The 19,178-nt window shown below is 53.4% G+C and overlaps 1 protein-coding gene across 2 annotated transcripts in view; it reads right to left on the bottom strand.

Moving 5' to 3' along the window:
* Nucleotides 1-19,178, bottom strand: part of EPHB2 (EPH receptor B2) — a 128,855-nt gene that overhangs the window by 23,533 nt on the left and 86,144 nt on the right. For both annotated transcript variants that reach the window (XM_063417064.1, XM_063417063.1), the window contains exon 6: nt 1,614-1,738. In XM_063417064.1, the coding sequence (XP_063273134.1) occupies nt 1,614-1,738 (125 nt within the window). The remainder of the gene's footprint in view (nt 1-1,613; nt 1,739-19,178) is intronic.

Below are 19,178 nucleotides of genomic sequence, written 5' to 3' on the forward strand. Positions count from 1 at the left end.
CTGTGGCTGCCCCTGGATTCCTGGCAGTGTCTAAGGCCAGGCTGGAGGGCTTGGAGCAGCCTGGGACAGTGGAAGGTGTCCCTGTCCATGGCAGGGGGTGGGACTGGGTGAGCTTTAAGGTCCATTCCAACTCAAACCATTCGGGGATGCTTCCATGGTTCTCTGAAACACCAGGACAGGGAGAAGCTGAGCCCAGCTCTGCCCTCTGTGCCAGGCTTAGTGCTCCATGAACAGCACTGCCTGAGAGTGGGGCTGCTTGTCCCCATCACCAGGGACATGCTGTGCCCTAACTCTGGCAGTGGGACAGGCAGATATGGTTGCCTGCAAAGACTGGCCACCAACAGCAGCACCAATTTTTAGAGAAAAATTGCTTTTATTTACAGCCTCCCTCAGAAAACAGAGGAGAGGCAAGAAAGAAAGAAGGTGAGAGACTAAGATAAAGTAAGAGAAGGAGAATGTACTCCCTGAGATCTTCTGCCTCTACATTGAGGGTCCCCAGGGACAGGACCCCTCCTGCTTCCCAGATCTGTCTTGTTATCTACTCATCCATCTTGCCATGTACTCTGGGATCATTTCCAAGGGTCACAATAAATGGCTGTGATTTATGCAATATAGGTCAGGACCTATTTAACAGCTTACAAAGGAGCCCCCCCTCCTCCCTATTCTCCCTCTGGCTCTTGGTGATGAGAAAATAGGTCACAGGCAGGCAGTGGGGGGGATTAATCATTTCTTCCGGCAACTGCTGGGAAAAATATTTTCAGTTCCATTTAATCATAAAGCTTTTTAATTAGTTAGTTTGCAATTTATAATGTATGGTTTATAAGCTCTTGTGCAAGGGGGCAGATTCCTGGAAGGAGAAGTCTCCTGCTCCCCATCTCTCCTGCGCTGCACTGATGAAGTTCAGCCTGGCAGGGCCTGGCAGGTCCTGGGACCAACCTTGACGTGGTCCTCACATCTCTGAGCAGCCACTGGTGGGATGGACAGCCTGGCACAGCCCAGCCTGAAATCCCTCTGCTTGTCTGGACAGGGAGGTTATGGAAGGAGCAGGTTCCTCAGGGATGAAGGCAGGTTCCTCAGTGCTGTGGGACCCCTTCACACTGACTGCACAGTGCAGCGTGGCCGTGTCCCTGCTCCAGGGGCATGGGACACCTTCTCCCTGTCCAGCATCTGAGCTCAGCAAGCTGAAGAGATGCCAAACTCGCCTTTGGTGTAAATGCACCCATGGACAGCACTCCAGGAAATCTCCAGGACTGGACACGCACTGCGTGTGCTCCAGCCTGGGACTGGCTGTTCCCTGTCATTCCCATTTCCCACTGATACACCAGAACATGAAAATGGAAAAAACACACCCTGGGCCTTGGCTACCCTGCTCTCCCTGCAGTTGGCACCAGTTCTGTGGAGGTGACAGGAGCAGCTCCTGAATGACCAGCAGATTTTCTCCACTTGGGCCACTGGAACCATCCCTGGGCCCCAAGGACTGACGGCCACTGTCACCCACATGGGCAAACACAGCGAGAGAAGTCTCCCACTGACCAACCCCTGCATCCCTTAAGGGAAGCTCTGCACCCCTCCCCTCCCCAACAGCTGTGACCCCTGCCAGGGTCCCTCCGTACCTTCTCGAAGTACTGCAGCTCATAGTCCAGGATGACCCCGTTGGGCTGGTCGGGCTGGGACCAGGAGAGGGTGATGCTGTCCACGGTGCGGCTCACCTGGTGCATGATGGACACAGCAGAAGGGGCTGGAAGAGAGACAGAGAGGGGAGGGACAGTCAGACACCTGCACAGGTAGGACCCTGTCGGAGTGCAGGGCGTCCCTCTGGCTACCCTGGAGGGTCTGGGACCCTGGCAGGGGGGTCTGGGACACTGGCACAGAGCCCAGTGTGACGCTGTCTTTGATCTCAGCCCATGGGAAAAATTGCTAGCATTGCATGAAGAACTGCAGACCCCAAGAGTTTGATGTGAATAGGAGTTAGTTTGTCACAGGGTGCAAATGGGGAAGGCAAGAGGGAGGAATCAGGGTGTGGCCCTGTCCTTCATCCTTCTTGTCCTCCATCTTCTGCTGTGGTGGGTCACAGGGGATTGGTTTAGGATAGAAGTGACGTGTCTAACAGAGGCAGTAGGTATTGGTAATTAATTGTAAATAAGAAATACATCATTGTGGACAATGGTGGGGTCAGAGAAAGGTACAAAAAGTCTGAGCCCTCCCGACCTGGGGGAGTCACCTCATGCCCTTGCTGCAGCAAGGACCTTTGCTGGGCACAGAAAGAACTGAGAGATAAGAGACAATAAACAGCCTTGAGAAACCTGAGCTGGCAAACTCCGACTCTTCTGCTTCTGGCACAGGCATTCAAGGAAAAAAGACTCTAAACCAACACATCTCGGGAAAACCAACCCGAGAGGACCCTAACCCTGGCACGAAGTGGGCAGGTGGGTTGTTGCTGTTTGGAGCTTTGGAATTCACTTCCTGCACTGGGAGAGTTGCCCAGGGCTCAGGAAATCCTGGATTTTGCTGTTTGTAGGGAGCAGTGAGAGGAGAAAAAAAAATGGTTCTGCTGAGTTGATAGTTAGAAAAAATGTAGAACAGTGTCTCAGCAGGAAAATTGCCAAAGGAGCCCACGGTTGGAGCAGGCACAGCATTGTCCCACTGGAAACAGCCCCACCAGCCCCATGCCATGCCCTCCTCCCCGCCTGCCTTGGGGAAATGGGTGTTTTTCACTTTTCCATTTGCACAGAGCAGCTTTCCAAGGCTCAGGCAGGCTGCAAGTTGCACATGCCAGTCCCGGGAGGTGCATCCAGCAGCCCGAGCAGGCAGCACAAAGCTGACCTGACACGCTGACAATGGAGAGCCGCCCGCCCTCGAGCACAAAGGGCACTGCCAGCCCCAGGCAGCCCGGACACACGGCCAGGTGGGCACAGCCGTGGGAAAGCTGCCCAGGGAGCTGTGCTGACAAGCCCATGGGGCAGGGACCAGAGCGTGCCACCTCCCTGGGAAACTCTGGCCAGGTGTGCTGGGCAGTGGGGCAGGTGAGCCCGGGCTGCTTTCAGCGCTGCAGGGTCAGGAAACTCATCAGAGTCTGCAGCTTCCTCCTGTGGGACAGCTCTCATCTCTGCTCTGTGACAGGGACAGCACCCAGGGAACAGTTGGAGCTCTGTCAGGGGGGGTTAGGTTGGATATCAGGGAAGGTTCTTCCCCCAGAGGGTGCTGGCACTGCCCAGGTTCCCCAGGGAATGGGCACGGCCCCGAGGCTCCCACAGCTCCAGGGGCATTTGGACAACACTGCCAGGGACGCACAGGGTGGGATTATTGGGGTGTCTGTACAGGGCCAGGAGTGGGACTGGATGATCCCGTGGGTCCCTTCCAAGCTGGGACATTCTCTGATTGTAGGTGCTGACAGCAGAGCAGCTGGCACCCACCCACCCACCCACCCTTGCTGCACCCACGGGTGCCTGCGCTGCCTCCTCTCCCCGTTCAGAGCAGTGAGACGAGCACGTGTTTGTGCCCTCCCCACGCCCAGCCTGCTGCTGGCACTGCCAGCACATCCACCCCGTGCAGAGCCACCCCAGAGCTGCCCTGGTGCCAGCCCAGCCCTGCAGAGCTGCAGCTGCAGCCCAGCGTTAGCCCTGGCACATCTGCCAGCACGGGCTCACACTGCAGCAGCTTCAGGGCACAGGGGAAGCCTCAGGGGTGGGAGAGGGTTGGGGAGTGGGAGCATGAAAGCTTCCCCATCACTTGCATGCCAGGCCAAATGGATGAAGAGAGGTTTGCACTCAGATGGGCTTTTCCCAAGTCCAGCCCTTACAATATTTCATGGAAGAGCAACTCATTTGACAGCTCTGAGAAACAGCCTGGAGGAGCAGCACCCAAAGGAAGGCACCTCTCACCCAGCTCCAGGCTGGCTCCCCTTGGCATCAGGGGCAGTGACAGGAGCTGTGCCAGCTGGGATTGCAGTGGCAGGACCGTGGTGCTTGGATGAGCATGGCCCCAGCATGTTCCTGCACATCACAATGAATTACCACTGAGCAACTCCTCTCCAACACACCAACAAACGCCATTTTTCTGATCCTCTGTCTGCCTCTTCACTGCTGCTTTTCTGACTCAGAGCACTGCAGCTCCCAGGATGTTTAATGTCTGGGTGCCAAGGGACTGGGTTTGGGTAACACAAGATCTGCCACCACACTGCTGCACCATTTTTGTGATGTGAATTCTCTTCAGCAGTGCTGAGCTCTGGTTTTGTCCAGAAGAACAAAACTAGAAGGAAGAGCAGCACTTCCATCCCTGGATGTGTCCCAGGCCAGGTTGGACAGGGCTTGGAGCAGCCTGGGATAGTGGAAGGTGTGCCTGCCCATGGAAGGGGGTGAGACTGGATGAGCTTTAAGGTCCATTCCAACCCAAACCATTCGGGGATGCTTCCATGGTTCTCTGAAACACCAGGACAGGGAGAAGCTGAGCCCAGCTCTGCCCTCTGTGCCAGGCTTAGTGCTCCATGAACAGCACTGCCTGAGAGTGGGGCTGCTTGTCCCCGTCACCAGGGACATGCTGTGCCCTAACTCTGGCAGTGGGACAGGCAGATATGGTTGCTTGCAAAGACTGGCCCCCAACAGCAGCACCAATTTTTAGAGAAAAAAGTCCCTTTTACAGCCTCCCTCAGAAAACAGAGGAGAGGCAAGAAAGAAAGAAGGTGGGCAACCTGGTCTGGTGGAAAGTGGCCCTGCCCATGGCAGGGGGTGGGATGAGATGATCGTTAAGAGCCCTTCCAAACCAAACCATTCCACGATTCTGATAAATCCTGAGGCCAGTCCTTCCATTTCTGCTCAAGCAAAGCCCCATTACCCAACAGTCTGAAACCCTCTGTGTCACCTCCCCTCCCACCCTGACATCCCCATCCCACTGCTTCAGGCCACATCTTTCCAAATTCCTGGGAACAGTTTCTCATGCTGGCGTGAAGATAAAACACAGGTAACATTTCTGGAGCCTGTCAGCTCTTGCCAGAGCTCGCTCCTTCCTTGTCAACACAGATTGTGTAGGACATCTGTGATTTTTGAGACAAACATCTCTGTCTCTGGAGACAAGGCTTAGAAGGAAGATGTGACTGTGCTGCAGATGCCCTGCAGCACTGGGCTGAGGGGAGTGATGCCTTGGAAGGCTGACCTGAAACAGAGACTGGACAGAGCTGGAGAATAAAGCAGGGATTTACTGAAAGGCCTCCAGGATACACCTTGGGCAGGACAGAACCTGACCAGGGCTACACCCAAGGTGGACTAAGAATGGTCATAAAATGCCCAGCTGGTCATGAGATCTTACATTTTTATAAGTGTTGGTCCATTTGCGTGTTGGGGTTTAATTGTCCAATTACAGGTTCAGGTTGTGAGGTCCCATCCTTCTTGTTCCTCCCTCCAACCACCCTTGTTTGTGCTTTGAGGTCTGAAAGTTGTCCTTGGACAGTTGTTCCTGTGCAGCAGGGAAAGGATTTGTTTTGTGTCCCTGCTGTGTGCAGAGCTGAGTGACCCTGAGTGTGAGCTCAGAGCTGCACCCCTGGGCAGCACAGAGTCTGAAAAACATGGAAGATAAAACTCAAGGCATCAGGAGCACACAGCCTGTGGTGTTTCTGCCACCTGCTCTGGGAACTGACCCCACATTTACACACTGGGCTTTTCCAGGACAGGGGCCATGTACAGCCAGAGCTGTCCCACCAGAACATCCCACGATTTAGGCACAGGTTCAGTGGCCTTGCAGCTGGAGGAGCTCCTCAGCTCCAGGCTCCTCCTGGTAGGAGTGAGGTCTCTGGGATGTTTTTCCATTCCATTTCCATGAACTGCAGCCCAGCCTGGGAGTACAGGACTTTTCCAAGGCATCTCCTGCCTCTGCCTAGGGAGATGTGTAACAGCTACAGCAGGACGTGTGTGACTCACGTGCTGCTGCTACCTGGTGAACCTGCTCTTGTCTGGCTCAGCAAAAGACCCAAAAGGGTGAGGTGGGGCTCATCTAACGAGCTTAATGAGGCAAATGTGCTGCATGGTGGGAGAAGGGAGGTGAGAGGAACGACTACAGCAACCTCAGCACCTAACACACACCTGGGGCACGGGAGTGGCTCTGGAAGGGCAGGAACCTCCCCAGTGCACGCCTCAGTAACTGCTCCTCTTATCACAGACACCAGAGGAGTGCACAGCAGTGATATCTCAGGAAGGCAGAGGTCAGAAGTGACCTCTGGATGTTTCTCGTCCCACGGGCTGGCAGAGTCATTTCCAAATCAGATGGTTTTGCTCAGGACTGTGTCCTGGGGAACCTGATCCCCACGGATGGGGCACCCACAGGCTCCCTGAGCAGCAGCCCCCAGCTGCTTTGCTCATGTGGGGCAGAAACGTCCCCTTGGTTCCACTGGGATTTTGCTGGTTGTGTCTTGTGGATGTTTCCACCGTTCTCTCCTCCTCTCCAGGCTGGTCAGACCCAGCTCTCAGCTGTCCTCACCTCTCATGCTCCAGCCCCAGGCTAACCTCATTGTCCTGCTGGACCTGCTCCAGTTTGTCCATGGCTGTAACAGTGGGAGCCCCAGAGAGGATGCAGGACCCCCGATGTGGCCCTGAGACTCCTGAGCAGATGGGAACAATCCCTCTCCTGGATTTTTTCTCCTAACAGAGCACAGCACTCTGCAATGCCACAAAACATGGTCCTTGTCACACCCTTCATGCCAGGGGAGGGCCTGGGGTGCACAGAGAGTGAATCAGGGATGGGCTGGCACTGGGTGTCTGAGCTTGAAACCAGTTTAGAGGAGACAGCCAGACCTCAGAGTGACTTTCCCAGGTCCAGTCAGCAGGAACAGCTTCAGCTGCATCCTGACACGATGCCCAGGCAGCTGACTGTGCCCTGTGACACACAGCTGAGTTATGGAGAGTCCCCACTCTCAGAGCCCTGATCACCCTGTGGTGTAACCATGAAGGTGTGAACAGAGCTGGATTTATCCCGATGGGGTCTCCAGGGATAGGTGTGTCCCAACAGTGCAAAAAGCAGACCTTCCTTCATTCCACAGCTGATGGAAACACTGCTCCTGACTGAATCCCTTGAGGCTCACTGTCATTTGATTTCACAGATTTCACAGAATGTTCTGAGCTGGAAAGGATCCACAAAGATCAGTGAGTCCATCTCTGAATGAAAGGTCCATATGGGGGTCAAACCCACATCCCTGGCATTACCAGCACTGTGCACTGAGGCAAACCCCACCACTGCAGCCCTTGAAAGGCTCTTCCTGCATCCTCTTGCTCAGGGATGGCCTCAGATTCCTCAGATTCCTCATAGTGGAGCCCTGTGGCTTCTGCGAATTGCTGGAGAAACAAACTGCACCAAAACCACCAGTGGAGTGTAAAACAAGCTTAATGAAAATCCACTCACGTACAAAGGCACCGTGTCCCTCGGGGTGACCCCTGTGGGGCAGAGGCACGGCAGGGCTGTCAGTGACACTTCCGTGGCCACCACCCCAGGCCCCTGCAGGACCACACAGCACTGGTCACAGCCAGACCCCTGCCCAGGCTGTGCTTGGGGTTTTGGGCAGTTTATCTTGTGGGGGTGCTGACGGCTCTGCTGCTGTGGCTGCAGCAGGCACAGGGCTCTGCCTGAGCTCAGGAACTGGGAATGCTTGGGAAGGATGGGGTTCAGGAGGTCCCCCCATCCTCAGGGCTGCATGGCCAGCGCCTCCCTGAAGGGATCACCCCTGAGCTTTGGCAGGGCTGGAATGGCAGAAATCCATCTGTGTCCTGGGCTGATCCCCCAGCGTGGGCAGAGGGGATTCTGCTCCTCTGCACGGCCCTGGAGAGACCCCCCTGCAGTGCTGCCTCCAGCTCTGGGGTCCCAGCACAGGATGTGGAGGAGTTGGAGCAAGTTCAGAGGAGACCATGGAGATGCTCCAAGAGCTGGAGCCCCTCTGCTCTGGAGCCAGGCTGGGAGAGCTGGGGGGGTTCACCTGGAGAGGAGAAGGCTCCAGGAAAAGCTCAGAGCCCCTGCCAGGGCCTGAAGGGGCTCCAGGAGAGCTGGAGAGGGACTGGGAACAAGGGATGGAGGGACAGAACACATCTTGGGATGACCCAAGAGGCTCAGGTGCCTCCTCACGGAGCAGAGAAGAGCTGTGAAGGCTGACAGGACTGAGCCCTCCTCTCCCACTGCCCCCTTCAGTTCCCTAGAGCACCAAAACTCAGATTTCTGGGACTCCCAGAGCCTCTGGTCCAACACCACACCAGGGAAGGGAAGCTGTATTAGGGGAATCTTTGAACCTCCAAAGATGGGGCTTCCCTCACTCAGCAGCCCCTCTGTATCAGCACCCTTCAGTCTTTCTGATTAGCTCCAGATAAAATCCCAATTTTTGGTCATGAAGCACATTCCTCCTCTGCTACATCCTTGTAAAGGAGCCCCACCAAGTCCTGCCTCCCAGGCACTGTAGCTGAGGCACATCCAGCATTTAAAACATGTCTTCTAAAAGAAAAATAAAAAGGAGCAGAGATCACAAGTGATGGTCTGGGCCCTGATTATGGAGCTGAAGCCACTTTTATGAAAGAGCTTCTTATCTTTTTTTTTTAAAGAGCTTTTGCTAGATCCCAAGCAGGCACATCTCTCTTTACAGCTTTCCATCTCTTGACTGAAATCATGTCCAGGTTTCCCTGTGACAGAGCTGCTCCCTGAGGATGCTGTGACATGAGGGTAACACCTCCCTGGGCATGGAACCAGGGAGCTCCAGAGCAGCACCTCAAGGCCACTTCAGCAGCCTGTGCTGAGGGAAACCAAACCCCAGGTGGCACAGATCCATCACACCATGGCAGCTTAACCAGCACTGATCCTCCCCAAGAGGCTTTGGGTTCTGTAAATAAGGATTTGCCTGATCTCCTGGAGGGACAAGGAGGGGGCTGTTGGTTGCACCATGAAGCCTCAGGCTTGGCATAGCCAGAATTTGATTTTCATACAAATAGTTGCTTCTTTGGGGCTTGCTGGAAGTGATGAAAAGTAGTGAGGGAAGGAAGGAATGGAAGAAAACGAGAAGGAACAAAATATGAGTTTTTCCAGAAGAAGCAATCTCTTTTTAATCACAGGAAAACCTGAAGAAGGTCACACCAAACCCAGGGTGTCAGAGTGAAACAGCACAACAGCAGAGAGTTGGGAAAAGCTCCACAACACCCAGGTCTGAACATCTGCACCAACCCAGGCAGAGCTAAAAATAGCTGAAACACTTGTGGTTGACCCACTGAGTATTCTACAGACACACCCCCTGCTTCCTTTGAGCACTTCAGACGATGCTGAGCCCACTGTGCCTCTGGGGAAGTTTCCCTCAAGATCTCTTTGAAAGTCCTTTTATTTTCAGGTTAAAATTTATGGACTCCAATTTCCAACTGCAGGAACTTTTCTGGGTTTTGTAGCTAAATGAAGGAGCATTCTAGAAAAAGAATATTGTCATCATGGAAGAGCTGAAAGACAATGAAAATATTTCCTTTTTGTCCATGGAGAGTTGGAACTGGAGGATCTTTAAAGTCCCTTGCAACCCAAAGCAGCCAACGATTCTGTGAGTCCTTTCTGTTATCCAAGTAGTTTCCTGAGCACTTCACACATTTATCAGCCTGATGACTCCCTCCTCTACCTTTTCCAAATTTTTGTTAATCTCCTTTCTGAACATAAACCTCAAAACTGAGTTCAGGACCCAGGATCCATCTCTCAGCTCCCGAGGCAGCATCCACCCCCTTGCTGAGGTTTGATATTCCTCTGAGTGTCCAAGGTGACACTTCCCTGCCTCAGCTCAGCCCTGCAGAGCTGCTCTTCCCTCTCCCCTGGGCACTCCATTGGGTATTTTAGGCTGTGCTCCCCAGCTCAGGGAAGGGAGGAGGCTTTTCCTGCATTTCCTATCATCCCAGCTCTGCTGGGAGCGGGATAAGGTATCCTCAATGCATCCAAAATTCATATAATTGTTAAAATTCTCTCTAAAGCTCAGGGAAATTCATCAGGAGAAAGCTGGGAAAAAGCAGCAGGGGGGCATCACACAATGAAGAACTGTTTTGGGGCAATGAGAAAGAAACAGGCCCATTTTCTTCCTTGCTTCCATATCTCTGAGTTGATTTGAGGGTTCTTAAGCAGCTCATGTGTTTGTCTCTCCAACCCATCCCCACAGCACCACAACTCTGAACAGTTCCAGGAGGCTCAGGACATCTCCTAGGACCTCTTCCTCTTTTATTCAACAAGAGCCTCCATCTGGGAGCTGTTCCTTTCTCCCAGCCCTGCTGTTTCAACATCCTGAGGTCATCGCCTTCTTATCCCACCTCTACCTGCCCCTGGATCCCTGGAAGTGTCCAAGACCAGGCTGGACAGGGCTTGGAGCAACCTGGGATAGTGGCAGGTGCCCCTGCCCATGAGAGGGGGTGGAATAAAATGATCTTTAAGGTCCCTTTCAACCCAACCCAGTGTGGGATTCTGTGATTTTATGATTCAGTATCTCCTGGTTCATCCCACTCCAAAGGACCATTGGGGCATCCTCGTCTAACAGACTTTGACAGAAGAGGCCAATTTTCTGTGTCAGGTCGTGGCTCTTGGGCCACCATCACTGCCTGTGGTTTTTAGGAGGTCTGGCTCCCAGTGAACCACGCCCACATCCAGCCACACACTGGACAAACGTCCATGGCCCTGCAGGGTCACTTTGTGGCCTTGGTGGAAGGTCACACTGTGCAGGCTGGGAAGCTGGACTGCTGCTGTAAAGGGAATAAAATGGGAAAAGACACTGCCGTTAGCCAGGGCAGCACTGCAGAGAGCAGCCTGGAGGCTCAAAGTCCTCTGGCAGCATCTTCTGGGAGAGTCTGGTGGGACTGTGCGTTATGTAACCAAAATAAAGTGTATTCTATTTCATCTGTAGAAACCACCTGGGGGATGGTTTCTTTTTTCTTTATCTCTTGTAACTCCAGGGGAGGAGGGCGGATGCCCTCTGATAACAGCCCAGCTGTTAAACCAGGTGGGGCAGGGTTTGTGATCTCTGTCACCACTGCCCACCCTCGGGGATATCTTCTGTTCATGGGCCATTGAGGCTCACAGTGACTGACACATTCCATCATCCATTGGGAGATGCTGCACCCAGGGGGAGGAGCCAACCATTCCTACCCAGATAAAAATGGGGACACAGGGACCCCAGACATTCCTCTTTGCCACTGGATTCCCAGAGGAAGACTGGACTCATCTCAGCACCACTGAACCTGTCTGCAGGATCATCTCTGCTCCAACAGAACCACATCTGTCACTGGAGGAGGATTTATTTGGATTTCTTCCAACACCCTGACCAACAGGGTGTCAGGTTGTATTCCTGACTCTGTCAGGGTTTTCTAGGACTTTTGTTTGTTTGATTGTTTGGTTTTTTTGTACTATTGCATTTGTATTTTTAATATTCCTAGTAAAGATTTGTTATTCCTATTCCTATATTTTAGCTTGAAAGCTCCTAATTTCAAAATTATAATAATTTAGAGGGAGGGGGTTTACACTCTCCATTCCAAGGAGAGCTCCAACTTTCCCTGACAGATACCTATCTTTCCAAACCAAGACAGACTGCGTGGCTCCAGCCTGCAGGGGGGACACCAGGATCATCCCACAGCTTCTCTTTCATCATCTTTAGCCCCATTTGAGAGGCTGCCATGGAGTCTGCCCCCCACCCTGCAGCCAGCCCCTCCTCACCTGCCAGCCCCATGGCTCAGGCCCTACTCCTCGCTGGAGGGGCAGCGCTGTGGAGATCCTGGTAAAATCAAAGCTTCCCATTCCTCTGCTGGCTTAGCTGGGAGAGTCAGGTTACAGGCAGCAAACCCCCTATCTCTGATCACTTTAATTCCACTAACCCATGTCATGTCAGACAGAGTCAACATTTGCTCTGGAAAACACTCACGACGCAGAGAGAGCAAAGCCAGCCTGGCCCGTGGCCTCTCCCCGGCAACACTTTGAAATCACCCAGGGGAAAAAGCGAGGTGAACAGCTGGGAGCTTTCCAGCATCTCCTCGGAGCTCTCCTGACAGATCTCGGTCCCTGGAGTGTCAGGTTACCGGACGGGGCGGGGTGGGGGGAGAACTGCTTTTATTCCAGGAGGGTCAGCAGGGAATTCTGGCATTTTCAATTACCCCGTGCAGCAGCGGCTGTGATCGGGGTCAGGATTAACTGCCTGACCCGCGGCTGAAGACAGAGTGGCAGGGAAATGCACCATGATGCTGCGAGGCACCAGCCAGTCCAGGGGCCACGGGACAGGGCAGGGAATGGGCAGATGTGGGGGAGAAGGTTCTGGCAGAGCAGGATTTCTGTCAGAGCATCCAGCAGGGGATGCCTGAGGCTGTCCTGCCTCTGTGGCTAGAGGGGGAGACTTGGAAAACCTTGGGGGAAGGGGGCAAGCTTCCCTCTCACTGCCTTCACCCAGGGACTCAGCCCGACTGGGTAACCCAGGCAGCTGCAACAGATGGGGAACAGGATTCCCTGTGGGTGCAGGGCAGGGCATTCCCCAGGACAGCGTTCCTACAGCCCCTGCACGGGGGCTGGAAGCTCCCACAGCCCGTGCAGAGAGGATGGAGGTGACGCTGTGCAGCAGCCAGGACGGTGCAGGACTGCAGCTCAGTCACGGAGCAAGGGCTGTCCTGACCTTCAATCCACAGGGCTTGGAGACCTCCAGGCTGGGATCCAGGCTCCAGCAGCCTGCAGAGCTGTGTTTGAAGTGGCAGCAGCACACAGAGCCTCTGTGCAAGGCTTCAGGTGGGGGTGACCTCTGTTTCTCCAGCATGGGCAGAGGGGGCAGCCAGCACAACTGACCCCCACATTCCCAGAGGATGTCTCACACTATTGCCTCACCCATGGGACACCTCACCCAAACCACCCCTCCCTCCTCACCCCACAGCACTCCAGTCCAGCAGGTGACTGTCACTGTACAATGGTCCAAATGTCCCCACTCCAGGTCCCATCACTGACCCACATTTTGTGTTCCTCTTCAGCTCAGAATCCAAACACATCCAGGTCTCGAACTGGAAATCAGTTTCTCTGGTTAAAAGCTCCCTCATATTTTGCTTTTCTGGGTAAAACTCTCTCCTGCCATTTAAGCGTCACAGACTTTGACACCGTGGGCCCTCCTGGAGAAGGCACTTGAATTCAGATGCCTTCCTCCAACATGAGCACTGAATGCACCACAGTGAGGAACGCCTGGATGAGGAAGGGAAGAAGGGAGGATTCTCCCCACCTGCCCTCCATGGGCATCCTGGTGACCCTGCCTGCATGGGAGGTTGGGCTGGAAACCTCCAGAAGCCCCTCCACCAGCCCTTGTGTGTGTGTGACTCTCCTGCCAGAAGGGTTCACTATTCTTTGGACTATTTCAACATTTATGCCCCCAATTCCTTTCCCAGTTCTGCCTGTGATGACATGTTTGGGAGCCACACACTTTTGGAACCAATTCTTTCCAGCCGAAGCTGAGGAAAGCAAGGGATGGCAGCACTGGGGCTCTTTAATAAGCAACATTTGCCCTTCAAGGAGTAAAAATTCTCAGGTCTGGGATATTCCTGGACTTGATGAAGCTCTGGAAAATTGGTGTTTCACAGTGTGTGAGGTTTTTGTTCCCGAGGTTCTTGGCAAGGTGGCCCACATCGCTGTGTCAAGTGTCTGGAAAACTTCCCAGTGGGCCCAGCCTGCAGCTCCGTGAGTCTGCGTCTACAAATGCTGGAAAATCTTAAAAACATGGCAAAGCAGCCCAAAGCTGGTCCTGGCTGCGGCCCCACTTGAATCAAGGCAGGCTTTGGTGTAGATTACAGCCTTTAAAGCAGTTGCTAATGCCACAAGCCCAGCGACTTGGCCCGGGCAGCCGAGGGTTTGGCTGTGTTTGAGCTCTTTGTTCAGTGGGGTTTGCAGTCCCATTTGCATGTGCCACCCGGCCTGAAGGGCTTTGTTCCCACACGGAGGAGCTGCTCCAGAGGATCCTGGCACCCCCACGCCGCTGCCAGAGCAGCACTGGGGTCACACCGTGACAAGGGTGCCCCCACCTCCTGCACCCCTCTTGTCTTGGGTTATGTAACTAAAAAAATGTGTGTTCTATTTAATCTGTAGAAAGCAGCTGAGGGATGGTTTCTTTTTTTATCTCTTGTAACTCCAGGAGGAGGAGGGCGGATGCCCTCTGATAACAGCCCAGCTGTTAAACCAGGTGGGGCAGGGTTTGTGATCTCTGTCACCACTGCCCACCCTCGGGGATATCTTCTGTTCATGGGCCACTGAGGCTCACAGTGACTGACACATTCCATCATCCATTGGGAGATGCTGCACCCGGGGGGAGGAGCCAACCATTCCTACCCAGATAAAAATGGGGACACAGGGACCCCAGACATTCCTCTTTGCCACTGGATTCCCAGAGGAAGACCGGACTCATCTCACCACCACTGAACCTGTCTGCAGGATCATCTTTGCTCCAACAGAACCACATCTGCCACTCCAGGAGGATTTATTTGGACTGCTCCCAACACCCTGAACAGGGTGTCAGGTCGTATTCCTGACTCTGTCAGGGTTTTCCAGAACTTTTGTTTGCTTGCTTGCTTGTTTGTTTGGTGTTCTTTTGTGGGGTTTTTTTTCTTTTTTTTTTTTTTTTTTTTTTTTTGTGTTACTGAATTTGCATTTTTAATATTCCTAGTAAAGAATGTTATTCCTATTCTCATATTTTTTGCCTGAAAACTTCTAATTGAAAAATTGTAATAATTTGGAGGGAGGGGTTTTTACATTCTCCATTCCAAGGGAAACTCCAATTTTCCCTGACAGATCCCTGTCTTTCCAAACCAAGACACCTCTGCACGTGGAGAACTCGTCTGCTCCAGACCATGGCGTGTCCCCAGCAGAGGCTGTTGGGAAGCAGGAGCAGGGTGGGAGCCAGACCCCCATGCCTCCAACCTGGCCCCCAGATTTTCCACCTCACAATGCTTCCCCCAAAAGTGCCAATTAACTGCAATGACGACTGTCCTTAGGAACAACCTGACTTCAAAATTTCAAACAGAAAGCCTAGAGGTATAGTCCTTGAAAGATATCTGCTGCAGAGCATCCATGGAATCAGAATGGTTCAGGCTGGCAGGGACCTTTCCACTCCCTGCCATGGACAGGGACACCTTCCACTGTCCCAGGGTGCTCCAAGCCAGGTCCAACCTGGCCTTGGGCACTGCCAGGGATCCAGGGGCAGCCACAGCTGCTCTGAGCACCCTGTGCCAGGGCCTCACCACCCTCACAGGCAGGAATTCCTTCCCAATATCCCATCTATCCCTGCCCTCTGGCAGTGGGAAGCCATTTGCCCTTGTCCTGTCCCTCTATCCCTTGTCCACAGTCCCTCTCCTGCTCTCCTGGAGCCCCTTTAGGCCCTGGAAGGGGCTCTGAGCTCTCCCTGGAGCCTTCTCCTCTCCAGGTGAGCACCCCCAGCTCTCCCAGCCTGGCTCTGGAGGGGCTCCAGCCCTTGGAGCATCACTAAATCTTGGTAATTTGTGACTGAACTTTATTCCCATGCTCTCTTGCATGGCAAACTCCACCAGATTCCCTGTGTGTAGGGGAAAATATTGGAAATACCATTTTTTTTCTCCTGGATAGAGCACTCCCTGCCCAGCCCCAGCGACGCAGCTGCTTCCTGCACCCCTGCAGGGCAGGGATGGCCACAGACCAGCCTGTGGAGGGCCAGGCACTGTGAGCATCTCCCTGCTTGCACAGGGGCACACAGACACTCATCCCTTCCACAGGGACCCCACCAACCCCCAGGGACCCCAAGGACTGAAGAACACCTGGCCAGGAGGCTGCAGTAACCCCTTTGCTACAACTGCCAGCCCCAGGGCACTGCCCCAGGGCTGTGTTTGCCAAGGGCAGCAGGAGAGATAAATCAGCCATCTGGAACACAGGAGGAAAAGGTGAGCCCTGGAGCCTTCCCATCAGCTCCCAGCACAGCACAGAGCAGCGATGGTGGCACACTGGGGGAGCAGAAGTGACTTTCCACCCCATCCATCATGGGCAGACTGTTGTTTCCTGACCAGAGTCAGCTCCAGATGCACTGGAACAGGTTTCTGAAGCCCCGGGCAGGTGTGGAAAAAATGATCCTCAAACTCATGGTGTAATTTATGCAACAGGGAAGAAGCCTGGGAGTCAGCAGGAGGAGGAGCCCGCAGAGATGGTGGCGGGCAGGAAAGGGCATCTGCTCGGGAAGCTCCAGCAGTGCAGCCCCTCCCCTGCTCTGCCAACATCCCCCCAACTGCCCACCACAGGAGTGGGAAGAGGCTCCTGAAGAGCCAGCAGCTGGCAAAGCTCCTTCCATCTGCTGCCGACAGTCTCCAGTGGCAGAGGAGAAGGGATTTGGGCATGGCAGGATCCCCGTGGCACTCGCTGCCGGCTGCTCCAGGCTGGGGGATGCAGTGAAGGCAACAGGTTGGGACAAGAGAGGGCAGGAGGGCAGCAAATGCCAAGGCACATCGTGTTTTGGTGGCAGTCAGGGTGAAGGTGGGAGCTGGCGGTGAATGGAAGAGAAGAGGGAGAGGAGACAGATGACAGAACCAGGATGGTGATGGAAGGCAAGGTCTGCGTGTTAACTGGGGTAAGGGAAAGGATGTCAAGGTTTCAGGAGGTTTGGAGCCTGGGAGCAGGCCAAAACGTCACAGAAACACACTCAGTGAAGAGACAAAAGATGAAACCTGGGACTGAAGTGACTCAGGACAGCAGTCCAGCGATGCTGTGCTCTGTCACACAGGCTCTGTCCTGGCTCCTCCATGTGTGAGACGGCTCCAAAGCTCAAGAAATTTCTGCTTTTCCTCCTTTTGTGTCAGTTTTCTGCACAAGAAGTACCCTACCAGGTCTTGAAACATCAAGAAGAATGAGACTAATTCTCATGGACCTCAGTCACCTCAATTCAGCTGAGACTTCCCCACTTGTGGTCTCCCATTATGCAGTTCCTGGATAGACCTTAACAAAACCACTTCCAGCTTGCAGTTTTCCAAATCAAACGTCTTACTGGTGTCCTGACAGACAGAGTCTCCTGTATTTCCTTATAAAATTAGTGATTTCATTGGGAAAAAGAGCAGCAAGCTACTCAGGCTCATGTACAAGGACCTGATGGGCTGCCTGTCTCTTGATGGCTCAAGACTAGTTCTCTTCTTGAAAGGTGTTTTAGCTAAAGCCAGGGCTGAACTGGAGGAAAATTCCCAACCCTAGAAGTGTCCTATGCCAGGCTGGACAGGGCTTGGAGCAACCTGGGTGTCCCTGCCCATGGCAGGGGGTAGAACGAGCTGAGCTTTAAGGTCCCTCCAGCACAAACCAGATTCTGGCGTTCTGGGATTTGAACTGGTATTCAGGCTGATCTAAAACATCTCTGGGCTAGAACCTTTGAAACTTTGTCAAATGAAGAGCAGTGGGCATAAACCACAGCTTGGGAGGGTCAGGTTGGATACGGGAAGGAGTTCCCTCCCCAGGAGGGTGGTGCAGATCTGGGACAAGTCAGTGGGACCATAGGGAGAGCTCTGCCTTTGGGGATAACCAGCAAGTGTCTGCCCAAAGCCACGACTTCCCTAATGTACTGCTGGCAGGAACCCTGCTGTAAGTGGGAAGTTGGATGAGGAATCTGAGATACTCAAATGTTACAACCTCCTGCCTTTTATTCTGGAAGAAACAGGAAAGTGGAGTGTGAAAATCGTGTTGAAGTTCAAAGCCAGCTTGCTTGGGCCTTGGAGCAACCTCTGCTAGTGAAAGGTGTCCCTGCCCATGGCAGGGGGTGGGACTGGGTAATCTTTAAAGTCCCTTCCAACCCAAACCATTCTGGGATTCTATTATAAACAAATACTCAGGGCTTTGAAGCTCTGGCAAACTCATTCCAGCCCTTTGAGGTAATTTCTGCACTTTCCCAGGTTCTGGTTTCACAGACAGCAACTCTTGGCTGCAGCAGGACGCAGCTGAGCAGCACAGGAGAGAACAGGAGGAGCCACTACTCCTGCTCCTGTCCGGAGCAGCACAGGCTCTGCTGGGCCTCCCTCACAGGAAGGGAGCCATCCTCTGATGCACAGTGAAAGTGAGAAGATAAAAGCCAGACTCCCTGCGCCCCAGGCAGTACAACTCTCCTGTCCCTGTCTAGCTGGCAGCATCACTAATGTGACAAGCAAACAGCAGGCTGGGATGGCTGGTGAGAAGGTCTGGTCCTACCCCTCATCCCTTCACCTCGCCTGCTCCCCGACCTCTCTGTGCCCCCTGCTGCCTTTGCAGCTGCAACGGGCTTTGCCATGGCTGCAAGGGAATTGTTTTGATTGAAGGTGAGGGGGAAAAATCCTCCTGGCTGGTTCTCTGCACATCCTGGGATCTGTCTCGCCTGTGCTCCATCACTCATGGGGGAATTCCTCAAGGTTTGTAACAGGATCAGGCTGGGCTCAGTCCAGTGCTAGGAGACCCCAAACAAAGGAGGGCCATGGCCCAGGTACTCACTTTGGACTGTGGTCACCTTTCCTTGAGCTCATGTGGGCCTGATATTTTTGGGCCTGAGAGATTTTAGCCAGCTGGTAGCTGCTAACTCCTTTCCCAAGGGAAAAGTTCCTTAGGAAAGCTTCTTCCCAGAACTATCTTGGCAAAACAGCTACCCTTTCCCAAAACAATCTTTCTCCAGGTGGTGTGTTGCTTTCTGGTTCTCAGAGAATTCTCAGAATTTTCGCTGTTGCTCTGGTTTGACCAATGGGATTGGAGAGGTGTCAGTCCTGTTCACCAATTATGTTAAGTCTGTATTAGAAAACCTTATAAAATTAAAGTCTTTTTATGCCTTTTGCCTTCTGAAATATTTGGAGTCTTTCGTCTTTTGTTCATGTCCTACAGCGACATGGGCTCCTCCAAGTCCCTCCCCAAAACACCCTGCCTGGCTGGGACACAGCCTGGGCTGTGACAGCCACCAAAATTCAAACCCTACTGATGCCTACCGTGCCCCTGGGACAGAGGTGAGCTGCACATCCTCCTGGCCAAGAGACCCAGAGGATCGTGGAAGACTGGAAAAGACCCCCACGATCATCAAAGTCCAACCTTTGACTGAGTGCCACCTTGTCCACTAACCCATATCACCACGTTGTGATACACTGCTGTGAAATGCCACCCAGAATAATAATGCAAATAATCATAACAACTTTTCTGGATCTGTAGAGGGGGGAAAAAATCATCCTGATGGGTTTATTGGGACGGTGGATCGG

Source organism: Prinia subflava, chromosome 21, assembly GCF_021018805.1.
Source record: "Prinia subflava isolate CZ2003 ecotype Zambia chromosome 21, Cam_Psub_1.2, whole genome shotgun sequence".
In the NCBI taxonomy this organism is placed as follows: domain Eukaryota; kingdom Metazoa; phylum Chordata; class Aves; order Passeriformes; family Cisticolidae; genus Prinia; species Prinia subflava.